The 18,124-nt window shown below is 42.1% G+C and overlaps 2 protein-coding genes across 2 annotated transcripts; one reads left to right on the top strand and one right to left on the bottom strand.

The window, feature by feature from the left end:
* Nucleotides 1–3,352, bottom strand: klhl42 (kelch-like family, member 42). The gene is made up of 3 exons (XM_047574707.1): nucleotides 2,141–3,352; nucleotides 1,852–2,045; nucleotides 1–1,650 (listed from the first exon to the last, which is right to left on the bottom strand). The coding sequence occupies exons 1-3, from the start codon at nucleotides 2,902–2,904 to the stop codon at nucleotides 1,196–1,198; spliced, it is 1,413 nt and encodes a 470-aa protein (XP_047430663.1). The 5' UTR covers nucleotides 2,905–3,352; the 3' UTR covers nucleotides 1–1,195.
* A 2,274-nt stretch (nucleotides 3,353–5,626) lies between these two features.
* Nucleotides 5,627–17,823, top strand: LOC124999980 (endosome/lysosome-associated apoptosis and autophagy regulator family member 2-like). The gene is made up of 22 exons (XM_047575257.1): nucleotides 5,627–5,912; nucleotides 9,061–9,181; nucleotides 9,298–9,487; nucleotides 9,572–9,719; nucleotides 10,022–10,111; nucleotides 10,201–10,306; nucleotides 10,409–10,558; nucleotides 10,919–11,007; nucleotides 11,814–11,994; nucleotides 12,256–12,384; nucleotides 12,487–12,577; nucleotides 12,684–12,786; nucleotides 12,931–13,068; nucleotides 14,051–14,323; nucleotides 15,189–15,362; nucleotides 15,494–15,683; nucleotides 15,774–15,870; nucleotides 15,955–16,056; nucleotides 16,157–16,283; nucleotides 16,358–16,536; nucleotides 17,175–17,337; nucleotides 17,439–17,823. The coding sequence occupies exons 1-22, from the start codon at nucleotides 5,769–5,771 to the stop codon at nucleotides 17,508–17,510; spliced, it is 3,057 nt and encodes a 1,018-aa protein (XP_047431213.1). The 5' UTR covers nucleotides 5,627–5,768; the 3' UTR covers nucleotides 17,511–17,823.
* Nucleotides 17,824–18,124: the final 301 nt, after the last annotated feature.

Genomic DNA, 18,124 nt, shown 5'->3' with positions numbered 1-18,124 from the left:
GCCCTGAACACCATCTTTATTCTCAACAAGAAAAAAATCCAAACAACTACTGCAGAAAGAAGCTTAAATCCATCAAACCGAACATCGTTTACCATCAAAACACTTCAAAAGTTCATGAAATGAATTTTACTTTGAGGTTCATTTCTCAAAACTGCACAACCCCATAGGGTACCTTTAAAAAAAAACAACAAAAAAAAACAAAACAAAATCTGCTTTAGCAGAAAAAAATACATAACAAAACTGCGAATTTGGTCAGTTGCTGGCAATGTGACAAAGTCTTGCATATTGTGCTTTTTTTACTTGTTTTATTTCGAGTTCCCATTAACCGAGGTTGCAGAAGGCACATGTGCATCGATCAGTTCATGGAACTGCGCTTCAAGCGTTGCTTAGTGTATCTGTGAAAAATAAGACTGTGCGAGTGTTTTAACAAACGACACATGAAGCTCCCTCTTAGGCGCCCGGATCTGTTACGCTCAAGAAACTTCTAATTCCCATAAAACTGGCAGTGTAAAACCAAAGCCATGTATACATACATATCATCATCTGCTTTGTGCAGTACGTAAAGACGAGGAACGTGTTTTGTTTTTCTTTAAGAGATATTTTAAGGTCTGTAGTGAATTATGAATAAACATACACCAATGCCATATTAGGAGTGTAAACATCAGGAATATCGCGGCCCATAGATTTGAATGCATGCTGCATGTAGCTCTCGTTAGCGCCCCTCATGTGTTGCCATCACTCATTAGCAAGAAAGTGTTAAAAACATGTACTGCTGTCAATAAAAAACGCTTTAAACAATGTGAGTAAAGCAAAAAGTTCAAACTAAAATCCAAATGAAGGTTGAAACTGCGTTTTTTTTTTTTTTAAACATCACTTTTTAAGCATCACTTTAACACATGAGAGGCACAAACTGAAGCTAGGCTGTTATGATGTTGTTGACCTGCGGGGTGGGGGGCGGATCGGTGCTGCATCACTGCATATTTAACATCGTAGCTTTTGTGTTGGCATCCACAGCAGTGTGTACAATGTAGTGCGTTTGTTTTTGAGGCACGGAGGTCGCGAGGCGTTTCAACCCGGCGACCCGACACTGTTCCAGCTAACACCAGACAACAAGCAAGCCGCGCGTCAGCCTGTTAGCGCCCGCTGCCTCTGACACCTGTTCAAGAGTTCAAGTCCCTCCCGGCTGCACCGTCAGTCATAGCATGTTGGGGAGGTAAAGCGAACACAGCAGCATGTTCTGTCCCAGGGCCGGGAAGCGCCTGAAGGCCTCCCAGGCGTCCGAGAAGATGTTGTATTTGAGGAAGACGCGGTGCTCCAGGCTGGTGGGCAGGCTGACGTCCCGGCTCATGATGTAGATGCCGTCGTTGTGCAGCGTGCACGTCAGGTTGAGGCCCGACTTGGACGTGTTCTCCTTGAGCTGGAGCCACTCGCCCGTGGTGACGTTGTAAGACTGCACCGTCAGGACGTCCTCCGTCTGGCTGGGCCGCCGCTGCCGCCGCCGCGCCTCCAGCTCGTGGGTGTAGCCGCCCACCAGGTAGATGGTGTCCTCCACGGAGAGCATCTGCTGCTTGCGGATGTGCGCCGGACAGGAACGAAACACCGTCCAGGTGTCGGAGATGGGGCAGTAGCGGAGGACATTTGTGTTCCTGTCTATCAGATGCACAAATAAACATGTTAAAAAATAAACCTCTAACGAGATCATCCAGTTAAATTACCATCATTTTGATTCTACTTCATCATGAAGGAGGATTTAGAGCAGGACTGTTACATTAGAATGCATTTTGTTTTTGTTGTGAACCTAATGAAGTTAGTTATTTTCTGAATCCTCGCTCTGAGCTCCGGTATCCTCACCCCTCGCAGTATATCCTCCCATGACGTAGATCATACCCTGGCACTCGCAGGCGGAGAACTCAGCCAGCGGGTCGGGCATCGAGGACACGCAGGTCCACCAGTCCTGCTCGGGGCTGTAACACTCCACCGTGCCCAGACACTGGCCTCCCACGGCGTACAGCTTCCCCTGGCACGCCAGCAGCTTGAAGTTGGACCTACACGAAAATGGACACACTTGAGTTGAAACATGACAGCGGGAAGAAGAAGATCTCGACATTGTCAGGGGGAAAACGCTGAAATCTCGTGTCACCTTTTCTGGTTGAGCGGAGCCACTTGGTTCCACTCGTTCCTGCAGGGGTTGTAACAGTGCACGACGGAGATCTCCTGACTCGTCACCCTGTATCCGCCGACTATGAACAGGTAGTTGTCGAGGACGGCGGATCCGTATCCTCTGACGTTGATCATGTCGGGGGGCAGGTTGTTCGCCAGCGGTTTCCAGCGCTGCTCCATCTCTCCGTACCTCAGCATGGACCAGGGCTCGTCCTGGTCGGGCACCTCCAGAGACAGGCAGGTGAAGTCGCCGATGGCTACCAGGGTGGCGGTGCCCTTCATGCGCATCTCCCTGACTTGGTCTCGGACAGCAGAGGGCAGACTGCTGAACTCGGGCCGCCTCAGCATGGGGTGATAGTAGCAGCACATGTATTTGAGGCACGCAGTGCGCAGGTCGTGCGTCCCGTAAACTTCGGAGAGGTTGTACAGCTCCACGCAGTTGTCCAGCCGGATCTCCGAGGTGAGGAGCTTGAGGATGGAGGTGACCTGCAGGAAGGAAGCGGTCTCGATCAGGTCCTCCAGAGTCTCGTTGACCACCTGGACCTTGGAGGTGTTGATGAACTCCAGGACCAGCTCCAGGCCGGGGACGCTGAGCCCCTGCAGCTGCACCGAGTCCTCCGTGGACTCCCTCATACCGGAGCTGTACAGTGCACGGAAGTAGTCGCTCTTTTCTATCAGCTTCTTTTTATTCACCTCGTAGGTCTTGTCCTCCATGACGATGGCAATAATCTGGTCAGAGGACATCGTGAAGCCAGAGCGTTGATGTTTACGTGTTTCGGAGTTTTGTTTTTCGCTTGCCCTTTTGTCAGCCTCCAGAGCGTGTCACCGTTTACATTTCACCGGCGAGGGAGCTCCGTGACCGGTCTATATATGGTAATGTTCAGCCCATAGATCGCCATGGAGCAGCTTTGTTCAGCCGGTGAAGCTAAGCAGCTAGTAGCAGCAGAGCCGTCACGGCTAGTGCATAAACTGTCAAAAAAGAGCCTTTTCCTCGGGTTAACATTCCTCGACAGCGCGATAAAAACGAGGCTCCAGTTTCTAAAGATGTTAAATGTTGCAGTTTATTTCGGACGATGCCAGAGACATTTTCTGTGACATTTTAGAAGCTACAAAACTGGACGGTGCCGAACTGTCAAATTTTAACTGTTTTGATTCTGCACTACGCGTCATTTCCGGGTTTCTTCTTCGTTGATGTGTTTATGTCGGGCAGCAGTGTGCTGCCACCCTTCGGACAAAGTTACGAACTGCAACGAATCAGTTATTAAATAATATTATTACTTAGACGGACTGTAATGATCAACGAGTCAAAGTTCAGAAATACTAACTGCAAAACATAATTAAACTAAGAAAATTAAAAGCCCCCTTTTCTCTTTATTAAGTTTAAACTGTTTATTTCTTTGCTATTATCTCATACATAGTCAGTTTTCCTCACACGCCCTCTTATAAAGTTCTATTTAAAGTATAACAAGCATAAAAAAGATACATACATATTAAATACCTTGTGAAATAAACACCATAATAACAAAAATGATAAATAAATGGAAATTTAGTATTTTCTTTGCCCATTAATCATCGTAGACAGGACCAAACATAACACCGTTCGTGTTTTTTAATGTTGGTTCATGAAGTTGTGGACTTTTTTTTTTTATTATTTAAATGTCGCTAAAAGGACACTAATACACAACTTAGTTCGAAACGTCATATGCTATCTGGTTAGGTGATGGTGATCCTGAAGAGGCTCCACCAGTTGGGTCAGCTGACACAGTTTACTGATCAAATAGCTGATGTGATGATGTGCAGTGTAGTATTTATAGCTCTGTTTTCCTCTGAGGAAATCTATGGAGACATAACACACACACACACACATCTAATAAGGCTTTAATCCCAGCGACCTCCTGCTGGGACAAAAATGAGATTATAGAGTCAGAAATGTTAAAGCTACATTATTATAGCTTCAATATAGTTTGTTATTTTCAATGTATTGTCAATGTAGCTTTAACTCTTGTACAGAAAGTTACTTAAATCTTGAAATATTCAATTTAAGTTGGTTTTGGAAAGAAACATAATAAATGCAAAAGGTAATTTTGATGTTAACTTTGACATCAGCATTGTTTTAGAAGAATAATGTTCATTATAGTTAGTGTTGGTGGTGCGTTCAGGCTCCGCAGGGTTAAAATAAGATCAGCGCTTCTCTCCGCTGTCAATCAAGATAACGTTCCTCACACTCATGACGTCACGGTCCGAGGGTTTAGCACCTATAGAGTGACGTCATCGCACCGAAAAATAACCGGAAGGAGACAGGAAGTGTCTTCAAAATAAAGGACTGGGTCTTCTAACAGAATAATGTGAAGTATTAGTTTATGGTTTTTATTCCCACCCTTTAAGAATCTAATAATACTGCTTCTGTAGAGAATAAATACATTAAACATACAGATGGAAAATTATCCTTAAATTATATGTACACTATAAGAAATTGTAATAGAGTAATATAATTATATATATATATAGTAATAATATTGTGCATGGCATCTTACGGGTGATATAACATTAAATAAAAAGATATTAGATTATTGTATAATAAATATTTTTCAACATTTTTTAATAATCTAATCAAATAATTACAGGCATTTATTCAAAACCTTAAAATACTATTAACAGATATTAAACATAACACTTGAAACATAAAAGAAACGTTTCCTACTACTTAGTCTCGACATGCAAATATTCTATTACTTGAACAAAAAAGTATAAATATGGACGCACCAGCAGTAAAACATTATTCAATGATGAAAAGTAAAACTTTATTTATTTATATTTGTATATATATATATATATATACACCCCTAAACTTTGCCCCAGCACCCCTAAAAATAATATATATATTTTTTTATTTTTGTTTATCTATGATAAGATGACAAAAATTCAGCACAATAGTAGAAAGTATGTGGTTTAAACATCATATTTTAACAAGGACATAGACTAACTCTCCCAAAGTAGAGTGTGTTCGGTCCAAAGAATAAAACGATGCTGTCTCTTAGGCAGGATTTCCTTTATTGACCTTTATATCTCTATGTTTGTTATGCACTTATTGTTCCTACCTCATCTTCTCATTTAAATGCAATTGCTTTTCTTAGCTTTGTGACACAGTAGTTTGACATTAAAACGCCCCTAAAACCTTGACCCTAGACCCATACATTTTCTTTATAAAAAATTAAACTTCCTTAATATGTATAGCTACACAATAAACACCATAAAGTATAATATTCCTCCTTGAAATGTTGTGATATAGCAGAATTTAGCAGCATAACATGTGAATAATCCAAGAACCTCACATTTGTTTGTTTGCATAAAAAACAGGAAAATATAAATGGACGCATGCACGAATGGTTTTATCCTGAAAACCAACTGGATGTGTCCTCGTCTGACTGGTGTGTTGACGGATGTGTGGGTGGAGGAGGAGGAGGTGGAGGAGGAGGAGGAGGGAGAGAGAGAGACGGCCAGGCAGCGCATCAATGACAGGGACCGCACTCGGCCGATCACCGCTCGGCCTGTTTCATGTTTCTGGCTCCAGGCTGCGGACACACGGCTGTTCGTGATCCGAGCTGAGGATGTGGGAGCAGGTGTGGGTCTCCTGGTTCCCCCGCTGCCTCGTGCTCATCGCCAGCGCTCGCACAGCAGCATCAACATCATCATCATCATCATCATTATCATCATTATCATCGGCCGCTGGAGACCTGCGTCCGTGTGAGAAGGTGAGAGCTTTACCCTTTATTATTGTTATTATTATGACGTCTAAATGGCATTTAAAACACAAATGTTGCGTTGCTACTTAAAATAGGCTCTTAAACTATTTAATATATGCTGTATCTCAACGTTTAATGCGGCAACAAGTCAAGACAATGGATTTAGGAATAAACGTCCACGTTAGGTCGTCAAAATCCTCGCGTGTAAACAATAAAAAAAAAACATTTAAATAACAAGACGGTTTCCAGCCTGATGGTGGCTCAGCAGGGTCTGATATCTATGCGAAACTCCTCTCCGGCGGCTGATCGGCTTAAAATCCGTGTTGACTATAAACATGCTGCATAACGAGATGACGCCGTCTGCTGGCCTCCATCCCGCCTCTGAGCAGCCTGCCGCCGGCCAACCTGACCCCGAATGGCCCGCTGAGGAAGAGAGGGAACCGGGCGTCTAAAGCTAATTTGCTAAGCTAATTATTATCATTATTTATTTACTTGTAAAAATTAAAAACCAATTAAATCGTATTCTATGCCACACCTATAATAATTTAGGCTTAATTATTTAGCTTTCTTGTCAGATTTTCGATAAAAATAATACCAAATCTTAGCTATAGCTAGCAACCAGTTAGCTTAGCGAAAGAACACAAACGGTTAACCTAGGTGTGGTTACCAGGCAACCAGCCGCACAAAGACTAGCAGTAGCTAATTAGCTCAAAGCTCATAAAATATTAATATTATGTGTGTTTAAACAAACAGTATTTATAACTGGAAAGCTGTAAAGTTTTATTATGTTCCAAAAATAGATGTTTCCCTCCGCTACCCGTTTCATCATGCTAACATAAGCTACTAACATAAGCTAATAACATAATCTAAAAAAAAAGTTGCGTCCTTATCACACAGCTAAAAAGTGTTAAAAAAAATGTTATTTTTAAAATTTAAACCACTGCAGTTTAACAGGTTAAGTAGTATAGTCTATTTCCTCCTTGGATTTGCATTCATAAGCTAATATATGTGTAGTTTTACAACAAATCAAACTAGCTAGATTTATTATTGACAGCACATGTACCGAGCTATTCTTCATATAACTTACTACTTTTTTTAGTTATATATAGATAAATATATAGATAATATAAGATATTTATGTATAATTTAAATCAGCGTTTTTCTTACATATTTTCTGTGCAGTATTGCAGTAATGGCCAGGAAATATGTAAGAAAAATACATGTTATCTTATAACCTTAATAAAAATGAACACATGAACTCAGGATTATGGGAAAGACTCTTCACTAGTCACCTGTAATAATTTTTTTTTTTATTATTATTATTAGTCAAAACAAAGAGCTAAGCTCAGGATTATTTCACATTCCTTATTTGTGTTTTGTGTCCCATTTATAGTTTGCCATTAATAGCCTTTTAGTTTAATTACCAATAATTTAACATTGTCGGCCTGTAAAATCAATATAAAGTGCCCCACCCTGCATCAAGGAGCTGATAGCTGATACAGCGCTGTGGGGATAGTAGGTCTGGCTATGCAACACTAAAGAGCCGGGAGCGGTTACCATTATTTAGATGAATAGTGTTAACTATGACAAAGGAATCACTACAGTACAGTGTTTTCTAAATACAGATGTGAAAAATGGCTTGTTTTTTAGTTTTGTAGATATTTTTTAAGATTAAGGGTTATTATTTGTGCCAAACCAGAACGATTACTCTTGTTTGGGTCACATGAAATCCTAAAACCCTCCAGTTCAACATTTCCTCTGACTCAGATGCTGACTTGTCACCGTTTTTTTTATCCTCGGTCCCCTCTCGCTTGTGCCCATCGGTCTCCACGACAACCGGCGTGAGTCACCCGGGAGACCGGCGAAACACATTAGCCCATGTCCTTTTTATCAGTCTCACCTTATCCTCCCACCGACTGTCAACACATTAGGACGGACAGCAGCCGTCTCGCTTGTCCATCCCTTATTCAGCGGCGGCAGGACATTTAAAAGAGCACAGGCTTATCTGTACTGCACACACTCATCTACACACAGACACACACAGAGACATCTGGAACCATTTTTCTCTCCATCACTGATTAATTCCCCCATAGACACATCTCAAGACATTTTGGTGATTGTTTCTGTTTAATTAGCTGCTGCCTGGGTGTCAGCCAGCTGCCTCAGCTTGTTGATTTGTCTGTCCAGCTGAACAGCTTTTTCGGGGGAGGAGATGGAGATCTGCCAGGCTGAGGTTTTTTTTACGTTAAAAGTACAGAACATAGCCCACCTATTGGTTTTGTATAACAGAAAAAGCATTTTTTTTTGATTGATGATACTAAAATGTCATAATAAATTGCATTTAAAGATGTCTTCATGGTAAAAATAAAGCTACATTTTGCAGATGCCGCCCAGAAACTGTTGTTTACATTTTACACTAGCAAAAAATTAACCTATTATTATACATTATATGTCACTCAATCTATTAGATTAAAGAAAAGCCCAACACGATGGTGTGTTTTTGTGTTTTTATCAAACCTAAAAGCTCTCGTTACAAGTTGCCATGGACAACGTTGGCCGTCTAGAACAGATGAATAGTCAATAGGTTCGAACAATGAGCATAATGTCACAAGCAGCGGTCCTTGGAAAGACGTGACTGTACACACGACCTGCCGTCCCGCTCTTAATGGACCATTATTGCTGCAGCAGTATTCGGTTGCCGTGGAGATCGGGGTCAGACGCCACTCTCACCCTGGAAACGTCCTCCGTGTTGCCTTGTGTGTGTGTGTGAGCTAGCTTGCGTTTAATGTGGAGTTCAAGGCGTGTGTGCATCCTTAAAGGAACGTCTGCACACAAAACTGAGGATAATATTATATTTACAGCTACAATTTACCATCGGTTTTAACAGATTTAACAGGTTTTTGGGGTTAAAATGCAAAAATAACAGTTTTCACATGTAATTAGTGGCGCGCTATCTAAAGAGTGATGAATATATGAGGATTAATTTTTGATGGCAACACAAATGTCCATGACCCGAGACCAGCACTGATATTTTACAGCAGGTTGAACTGACCCATTGACATTTCCATCCATTGAGTTAAAACACACCATTTAGATGGTTTATTGATTTTTTTTGTGCTTTTGTGTGTGTGTGTGTGTGTGTGTGTGTGTTCTGCAGACAGACTACTACTACCAGTACACAGAGTGTGACAGCACAGGGTCACGATGGAGAGTTGCCATCCCTCTCAATCCGGGCTCCTGCTCCGACCTTCCCTCTCCGACCAGAGGGACCGACTGCTGTGAGTGTTGTTGTTGTTGTTGTTGTTGTTGTTGGTGCTGTGAGTGCAGCCAGACTGTGTTTTGTATCTGCTTGTGAGTGTTTATTCACATGTGCGACGTTTGCTTTTTCCTCCAGCTTTCTCCTGTCCAGCGGGGAAGTTCCTGGAGATGTCCACCCAGCAGTGCACGCCGTGCGTGGCCGGTTCCTATTCGCTGGGCAGCGGCCTGCGCTTCGACCAGTGGGACGCCATCCCCGCCGGCTTCACCAGCCTCGCCATCTTCTTCGACCCCGGGCCCAACGGAGAGGACATCCAGGCCTGTAACAGGTACTGTTTAACAGCACTGCTGCTCAGATAAACGCTGAGATAAAAACAGAGTTTACTGTCATTCGTGTCTTCTCCGTGTTTCAGTTCGGCCTGGACGCCGCAGGGCGTGTATCTGGAGTCGAATCGCGACGAGTGCACAGTGTCTCTGGTTTACGCCGTTCATCTGGAGAAACAGGGATCTGTTTCCTTCACGTACCAGTACCCCGACAACAACATCTTCTTTGAATTCTATGTAAGACACAGTGAAATCTGAAGGAATAGAAAACTGAGTATTTTTTATTTAGGGGGAAATTAAATTCTTACTAAAGAAGTATTTTAATAGTTTAACTTTTTAGAAGAAGACTGAAATTACTCTCATGTTACCAGGCTCAGTATGTAACTATAGCCAGAAGTTAGCTTAGCCTAGCATAGAGAAACAACAGCTACCCTGTCCTCTGAAGTCCAGTAATTAACATGTTGTCTTGGCTTCTAAAAAGCTTGAATAAATCCTATGGATGGTGCTTGAAATCTTATATTTCTATAACATGTGCTCAGGTCCAGAATGAGCAGTGCCAGGAAATGACCCAGAATGACGATCAGAAGTGGATTAAAATCACCAACAACCAGGAATGGAACACGCACACAGTTAGTACATGCTTCCTTTATACATACATACATATGTGTGTGTGTTTTTTAAATTGTGTGTGGTTCACTTTTGTCTGTATTTGTTCCAGGTGAACCTGAAATCCGGTACAAACATCCTGTACTGGAGGACCACGGGGATTCTGGTGGGAGGGAAGATGGTCAAACCTGTGCTGCTCAAGAACATCCAAATAGAAGGTGAAGCTCAAGAATATTCACTCAAAGCTGACAAATCTAACACATATGTCAAACAAAAGGTCTCTACAGGTTGTTTGTGTGTGTGTGTGTTCATGTGTTCAGGTGTCGCCTACACATCGGAGTGTTTTCCCTGTCGGCCCGGATGGTTCAGCCCGACCCCCGGCTCCTCGTCCTGCCAGCCGTGTCCCAGCAACACCTACTCCGTGAAGGGGGCGTCCTCCTGTACAGCCTGTCCCGAACACCACTACTCACGTATGTACCCTGGACGTTATCAACACTGATACATCTCCAGCAATTAGGAATAAACAGTGTGGATGCTGGTCACTGTATTTTCTAGGGGTGGGAAAACATATCAATGAATGTCTTGATATTGATTTTAAAAGAGAAAGAAAAGGTTTTGGGCTGAACGACTTCCTCCACTACCACTTTTTCTATTTTGTGTCATGAAAATTATATTGGTCCAAATTCTGTTCTTGCTGAATAGACTAAGACGAATAAACTGGATTTATTAAACACAAACAGTATGCAAGGTTAACGGATTCTCCAGCTTATTCTCTGTGTGTTATGATGAGTGTGAGTCTCTGATTTCTGTGTCTCGTTCTTCTCTCTCAGACGAGGGGTGGGCTGAATGTAAGCTGAGGCCGCCGTGCTCAGAGAAGGATTACTTCCAGATCCACACGGCCTGCGACAGCGAGGGGAAGGTCAGCGCTTCCCACGTTTCAAATTTCAGTCACTTTTGGGTTTTTGTACCATCGCAAAGACGCACACACACACACCCTCTCTTTCTCTCGTTACATGCAAATGAACAGTAAGCATGAAAATGAAGTTCAACAAATACAAAGTGTAGGTGGGGTTTAATAAAGTTCAGATTAATCAGATTGTCCTTTTAATTAATTAAGCATTAATAAGTTCACCTGAAGGTCTTAATGTAAAGAGTTTCTGCAGAGTCGTGAAGAATCTTAAGTTTGATAATCCCAATTTAAGGCTTTAAAAAGTCTTCAATTACATAATAATAATTGTAACTCTGGGTCTCTGATCTTCTTTATTTTTTGTACTTTGTGTAGATCAAATTTAACCCATAATGATCTTAAAAGGTCTGAAAAGGTCTTACTTGTTACTCTCAGACCTGCAGAAATCCTGGTCTAGCTTCGTTAGCATCAGTGTGTCGCCTACTTTCACGTAAATGTGAATCCTTGTTGCATCCAAAACTGGGACCCAAAAAAGAAAAGCAGCTCTGCGTTTACCTCGCGTACAGATTCTGTTTTTAAATCGGACTGTGAATATGCTCGTCAGAGAAAGAAGAGGAGCCTCATAATGTGATGATGTTTAGCTTAGTGAACACTTTTCCTGCCATCTGATCCAGAATCAGCCCAATCAGCCTAATCAGCAGTCATTGTCCATGACCTCAGGCCAAAGGCAGGTGGTGGAGGGGGTTCTGTTTTTTTTTTTATTTTATGTATTCAGCAAAGTCCTTTTAACCTTATTCATGTTACCTTCCTGTTTACAGACGCAGGTGTTGCATCGTTGGGTGGAGCCGAAGATCTGTGTGGAGAACGTGACGGGGGCGGTGGAGCTGCCGGCCACAGGCCAGAGGGAGGCGTGTCCTCCCTGCAACCCCGGCTACTACAACAGCAACGACTCCACCTGTCTGCCCTGCCCACCTGGAACCCACTCCGACGGCACCTTCGGTAAACCACCTGCCCGTGTTACCATGGCGATTAATGGCGTTACCACTGATATAAACAGAGCTTTTCAGTCTGGATTGTTGGGCTTTAATTAGAGACACACATGATATAATATTAAGAATTACACGTGTTATAAAGGCGCTCCAGCTGGACTCTCCAGCCCCTGAATAGATTGTGCAAACAACATGTTGACCCAAGGAGGGAAATGTCATTATCGTCTCTAAATAAAAGCTTTATGTGTGTGTGTCTGTGTGTGTGTGGTAGCGTGTGCCGAGTGTCCTGCAGGTACAGAGCCGGTGTTAGGTTACGAGTACAAATGGTGGAACGTGCTGCCCTCCAACATGAAGACGTCCTGCTTCTATGTGGGCAACTCCAAATGTGACGACATGAACGGTGAGCACAGATAGATAGATAGATAGATAGATGGATAGATAGATGCTGCAACTCGTAGTCATCGAGTTGTGTTGTGTGTTTACCATGTGTGTTGATGACCAGGGTGGGAGGTGGCAGGAGACCACATTCACAGTGGAGCAGGAAGCTCAGATAACGACTATCTCCTCCTCAGTTTGCACGTGCCCGGCTTCAAGTAAGTGGTTTGTGTGTTATTCAGATGCGCTGTTGTCGCATTTGTGTGTGTGTGGGATCCTGTTCAAAGTGTGACTGCCGGTGTTTGTGTTTGCGTTTTGTGGCAGGGTCCCAGCCTCGCTCTCGGGGATGACCGGCGGGGAATTTGGCCGGATAACCTTCGTGTTCGAGACCATCTGCTCTGCCGACTGTGAGCTCTACTTCATGATGGTGTGTGTTTGCTAGAAGCGTGAGGTGGTCGTTAGCTGAGTAATTTCCCCACAGAGCCAGGAGAGCCGAGTTGTGTTAGTTTATGACAGCGTTCCGGATACAACTGTTCAGACCTGTATTTTTTTCCTTGCGCGCCCCCTGCAGGATATGAACAGGAAGAGCACCACGGTGGTGGAGTCCTGGGAGGGCAGTAAGGGCAAACAGTCGTACTCACACATCCTGACCAGAAATGCCTCTGTCACATTTACATGGGCCTTCCAGAGGACTAACCGGGTTCTAGATGTAAGTAGAACACACAAATAGTTCCTTCTTCTTCTGATTTTCCTTTGTTCCATGTTCTTAGAGGGTGTGTCCTAATGAAATGTGGTCCTCTGACTTTTCTCTGAGTGTTAGCATGATATTTAGTCTAAAATGTCTCAGAATATTAGACTTAGTAAACTTTATTTATTAAGTCTAATATTATATATTAGAGAGATTTGCATGATTTTTGTCTTGTGTATCACGAAAGAACAGAAAAATAATTATGATAAATTAGCATTAGCAGCACTGTTGGTGGTTGGTTGGTTGATTGGTTCATTGGTTGGTTGATTCGTAGGTTGGTTGTTGGGTTGGTTGATTGGTTGGTGATTGATTGGTTGATTGGTTAGTTGGTTAGTTAGTTGATTGTTGGGTTGGCTGATTGATTGGTTTGTTGGTGAGTTGGTTGGTTGATTGGTTGGTTGGTTGGTTGGTTGATTTGTGGGTTGGTTGGTTGGTTGGTTGGTTGGTTGGTTGGTTGGTTGGTTGGTTAGTTGATTGTTGGGTTGGTTGGTTGGTTGGTTGGTTGGTTGGTTGGTTGGTGTTGTGTTGGTTGGGATTGTGGTTGTTGGTTGTGGTTGGTTGGTTGGTTGGTTGATGGGTTGATTGATTGGTTGGTTGGTTGGTTGGTTGGTTGGTTGGTTGGTTGGTTGGTAAATAGGTAAAAAAGGAAGAAGAAAAATAGTGAAAAAACAAAAACCAGAACTGGTAGACTTATAGGTAGACAAATAAATAAATTAAAAGCAAAAACTGTTTCCACATGCTCGAAAGGATAAAAACTTAGCTAGTCCTACCCCTTAACTCAGTTACATTTAGACAATATATTATTATTAACAGTATATGTAATAATAAAACACAATACTATATACTGTAGTAACTATAATTACGCAGTACTATATATATTTTTGGAAAATAAAAGCCCTACATCATGCTATGGATTAATTTAATGAGTAACACATGTTTTCAGGTGCGGCGTTATGTCAGCGACATGGTGAAGATCTACTCCATCAGCGTGACAAACGTCGTGGACGGGGTGGCGTCGGCGTGTCGGGCCTGTGCTCTGGTCCCACAGAACTCGCAGCGGGCCGGCTCCTCCTGCGTTCCCTGCCCGGCCGGTTTCTACATCGACAGAGACACCAACCGATGCCTGGAGTGTCCGGCCAACACGCACCTGGCCGGAAGACACACCTACGGCCAGGACGCATGTGTTTCATGTGGACCTGGAAGCATCAGCAACAAGGTAACGACACCAGATCTCATTCGTCCTCATAGCGAGTTAGGATGGTTTGATACTAGTAAGTGATACAGACTATCAGGTAGATTCACATAAATTTTATATTTACTTATTCGATTGTGAAACTAAATAAAACTTGGACTTTAATGATCCACAAGGGAAATGACTTGGTCACGGTAGCTTAGTGATTTTTTTTTTAATGTTTTTAATTATTACCTTTATTTATTAATTTTATTATTATTATTTTTTTTAATATTTTATCTTTTTAGTCTGGCTTTTAACTCATTTTAACTTTATTTTATTATGTTTACCTTTTTATTTTGGCTTAAATTGAATTTTATTTATTTTATCCTTTAGATATAGTTATATATATAATTATATGTATAATTTACAGTTATTTTTTATCTCTCTAGCGTTTCCTCAACTTCAAGGTGGTGAATGTGGGATAGTGTTTCCTCAGTGTTTTTAAAATTTCATGTGTGCGTCCCTGTGTGTGTCTTTTTTAAATTTTTTTATGTGAAGCATGTTGAGCTCTTTTGTATGAAAAGTGCTCTATAAATAAAGTGTGACTGATTGATTGATTGTTGCACATAAAAAAAACACTCTTAAAAACCACAAGTAAAATGAAAGATGAAATAAAATAAGATTAGATTAGACTAGATTAAATTGAATCTAAAAAAATAAAATAGAAAACAGTGTAATCAAAATATGTACGGAATTATGAACCAATCTACAAAATGTACAAATCACTAATCCTTGGAAATTTAATCCAATTTGTGTGTTTTTTGCTCTATAGTCGTTGCAGCTCTACATATTTTTTTTTTGCCTGCAGACTTTTCCAGAGACTAAACGTCGTCTCCTCTTCTTTCAGGAGCATTCCCGTTGCTATAGCGACTGCTCTTTCACCCACACCGAGAACAACCGCACGCTGACCTTTGACCTCGGCCCCCTGACGAACGTGGCCTCTCTGACCATCGGGCCCAGTTTCACCACCAAAGGGACGAAGTACCTCCACCTGTTCAACATCAGCCTGTGTGGTCACGAGGTAGTTTCACTCCAGCTCTTCATTCACCATGTGTGGACTAAACAGAAGCTGTATTATGGTATAAGCGATATCAGCGTAACTATAGTAACAGCCAGATGGTTTTCATGCCGTCTGTATCTGCGTCTCTTCAGGGGAAGAGAGCTGCTGTCTGCACGGATAACGTCACCGACGTGTCCAGCAAAGAGGACCAGAGCGACTCGGCTCAGTTTGTCAACTCGGTGGACAGCTTCGTCTGTCAATCAACCATCATCCCGGCAGATGGGCGGGGCTTCAGGATGGCGATCTCCTCCCAGTCCATCAGCCTCGCAGACACTTTTATCGGTACGACACCGGGTTAAAAAACGCAAAACGTGGATCTGTGATTATCTGCTGGTGAAAACTGACGTCATGTGTCCCGTCTTTTGTTTTTAGGAGCAACAGTTGACACAGTCCTCAGCGGCGTGAACGCTAATCCAGACCTATTCCCAGAGAATTCAAAGGACGTCCCCGATATTAACTTCTTCTACAGGTACAGAAACAAACACAGAGGCAGATTTGAATGTTTTGTAGTTGCTGTTGTTGTGTCTTTAAATGAGCGCTTGTTTTACTTCAGGTCGACGCAGGCGACGGCTTCGTGCGACCAGGGTCGTAGTTCAGTGATCACCGTTCGCTGTAACCCAGAGAAATCTGAACGAGGACAACTGTCTGTGCCCAGGTAGGTCTGCCAAAAGACCAATTTTCTAACTCTAAATAACTTCATATAATGAAATAAAAAAAAAAAAGGTTCGTGATTTGATCGGTTTGTGTTTGTGCAGCTCCTGTCTTGCAGGAACATGTGATGGATGTACATTCCACTTCCTGTGGGAGAGCTCCAGTGCTTGTCCACTCTGCACTGAGGACGACTACCACCAGATAGAGGGAGCATGTAAAGGAGGCGTCCAGGTAACAGGTTTATTCAGTTTCTTTTATAAAAAAATAAAATAAAAACACAACTAATAACTCCCTCGTGTTCACAGGTAACTCTGTATGTGTGGAACGAGCCGAGGCTTTGCACCAAAGGTGTGTCGTTACCTGCTCGGAGCTCCGCCCCCTGCGAGGCCATCGCCCTGTGGCTGAAGGTCGGGGTCGGAGGTGGAGCCTTCGTGGCCGTGCTGCTCATCGCCCTCACCTGCTATTTCTGGAAGAAAAACAAGAGGTGAGGTGGCCTGGTCTCAGCTCACACCAACGTGCTCATTAAAGTCACCGTCAGCCGCTATTTAGAAGCAAAGAGATCAGCAGCTGTTTTTGTCAGAAGCAGCGAAGGCTCTGAGTGTATTTCATAAACAGTTTCATCTTCTATTTTACTCTTCAAATATTTTGTTTTATTGGATTGTTTCATTGGAAAACGTTTCTAAAATTGAATTAATAAAACAAACTTCCTTTTTTTATTTCCTTGGACGATGTGTTACGTCTTAGATTTATCTTGGCATAAATGTTACTTTCTAAGCTTTTATTAATAACGTTGAGGCTTTAATAGAAGAAACATTATTCTCAAAATATTGTGAGACGACTGATTAATATTTAAAAAGAAAATACAAGTATAGAAGAACAAACATTCCAAAAAATTTATTCATATCTTTTCTGGAGAAAAGTGCCTCAATATTTCTCAAAACAAAATGTTAGAATATCTCATATATAAAAATATAAATATGGGTATAATAATAATATTGTTACTTGGTGCTGCAACAGCATTGGACTGATTTTCTCCTGAGTCACGGCGTCATAAATAAAACGCTGTCTGTGCTGAATAAGATGCTCTCTCATGGTGACTAAGTCCTTGTGGTCTGTGACCAGGCTGGAATACAAGTACTCTCGTCTGGTGATGTCTGCCAACAAGGATTGCGAGCTGCCAGCTGCAGACAGCTGTGGCCTGACCGAAGGAGAGGAGCCCGACGACGACGTGGTCTACACCCAGAAACCCACGCTGCTCGGGAAACTCCGGGCCATCGCCAGCAAGGTGAGGGAATGAGCCTTATTTAGATAAATGTCAAAAGTGTTGTATATTTTGTAGTTTAATGACAGATTTCACAAATAACACGTCTAATATTTGCATCTCAGCACGAGGATGGAGAGAGCAGCGAGTCTGTGCAGCTGAACTCCTCCCAGTCTGACCGATGGGTGCTGGGATAAACGGATGCCGTCAGAGGAAGGCCACAGGTAAATAAAGGAGTTTCAGTCCACCTCCCTGAGACCCTTCTTCTCTGTGGGGGAACCATCACATGCTCCAGTTTGGGGACAAGTCTGGACCTCGGACAGTGACTTTCACTCCTCGACCTTCGAATAGACAGGAAACACGGTCCTGCTTTAACGCCATGGATGAATGAACTGGAAAACATATGTTTTTTTTTTGTATATTTTGTATTTTTATTTGGTATCTTCTGTTCACAGTTGTGTATTTATATCAATGTTATGATGATGAACCTTTATTAAAGTCTTGTTTGGCTTTGGGTTTTGTGTGTGGAGTTAATATACAAGTATTAATCATTTTATTAATTTTTTATGGAAGTATTTCAGTGCCACCTGAGATTAAATATGAATTTATAAATTCAGTTTATAAGAAAACATTCAATCTAGTCCAGAGTTGTATAATCAGCAGTTTTCCAATGGGAATTTTGAATGTACTTATTTGGATGCAGTACTGTGGACGTATTTCTATCAGAGTTTGAGTATGAATTTCTAATAAACATTTCTAAATTTCTAAATAAATTAATACAAGTTTCCAAAAAAATCAACATCTCAAAAGA

Source organism: Mugil cephalus, chromosome 22, assembly GCF_022458985.1.
Source record: "Mugil cephalus isolate CIBA_MC_2020 chromosome 22, CIBA_Mcephalus_1.1, whole genome shotgun sequence".
Classification (NCBI taxonomy): domain Eukaryota; kingdom Metazoa; phylum Chordata; class Actinopteri; order Mugiliformes; family Mugilidae; genus Mugil; species Mugil cephalus.
Note: the sequence above shows the minus strand (reverse complement) of the source record. Positions and strands in the feature narration are given on the sequence as shown.

What these genes read in the sequence shown, in the direction of transcription:
- klhl42 (XM_047574707.1), bottom strand. Translation starts at nt 2,904, where the DNA reads ATGTCCTCTGACCAGATTATTGCCATCGTCATGGAGGACAAGACCTAC. An exon ending in GCTCCGCTCAACCAGAAAAG is followed by an intron (nt 2,046 to 2,140) that starts GTGACACGAGAT and finishes ATTTTCGTGTAG; the next exon opens with GTCCAACTTCAAGCTGCTGG. An exon ending in GGGAGGATATACTGCGAGGG is followed by an intron (nt 1,651 to 1,851) that starts GTGAGGATACCG and finishes TGCATCTGATAG; the next exon opens with ACAGGAACACAAATGTCCTC.
- LOC124999980 (XM_047575257.1), top strand. Translation starts at nt 5,769, where the DNA reads ATGTGGGAGCAGGTGTGGGTCTCCTGGTTCCCCCGCTGCCTCGTGCTC. An exon ending in ACATCTTCTTTGAATTCTAT is followed by an intron (nt 9,720 to 10,021) that starts GTAAGACACAGT and finishes ACATGTGCTCAG; the next exon opens with GTCCAGAATGAGCAGTGCCA. An exon ending in CAAATGTGACGACATGAACG is followed by an intron (nt 12,385 to 12,486) that starts GTGAGCACAGAT and finishes GTTGATGACCAG; the next exon opens with GGTGGGAGGTGGCAGGAGAC.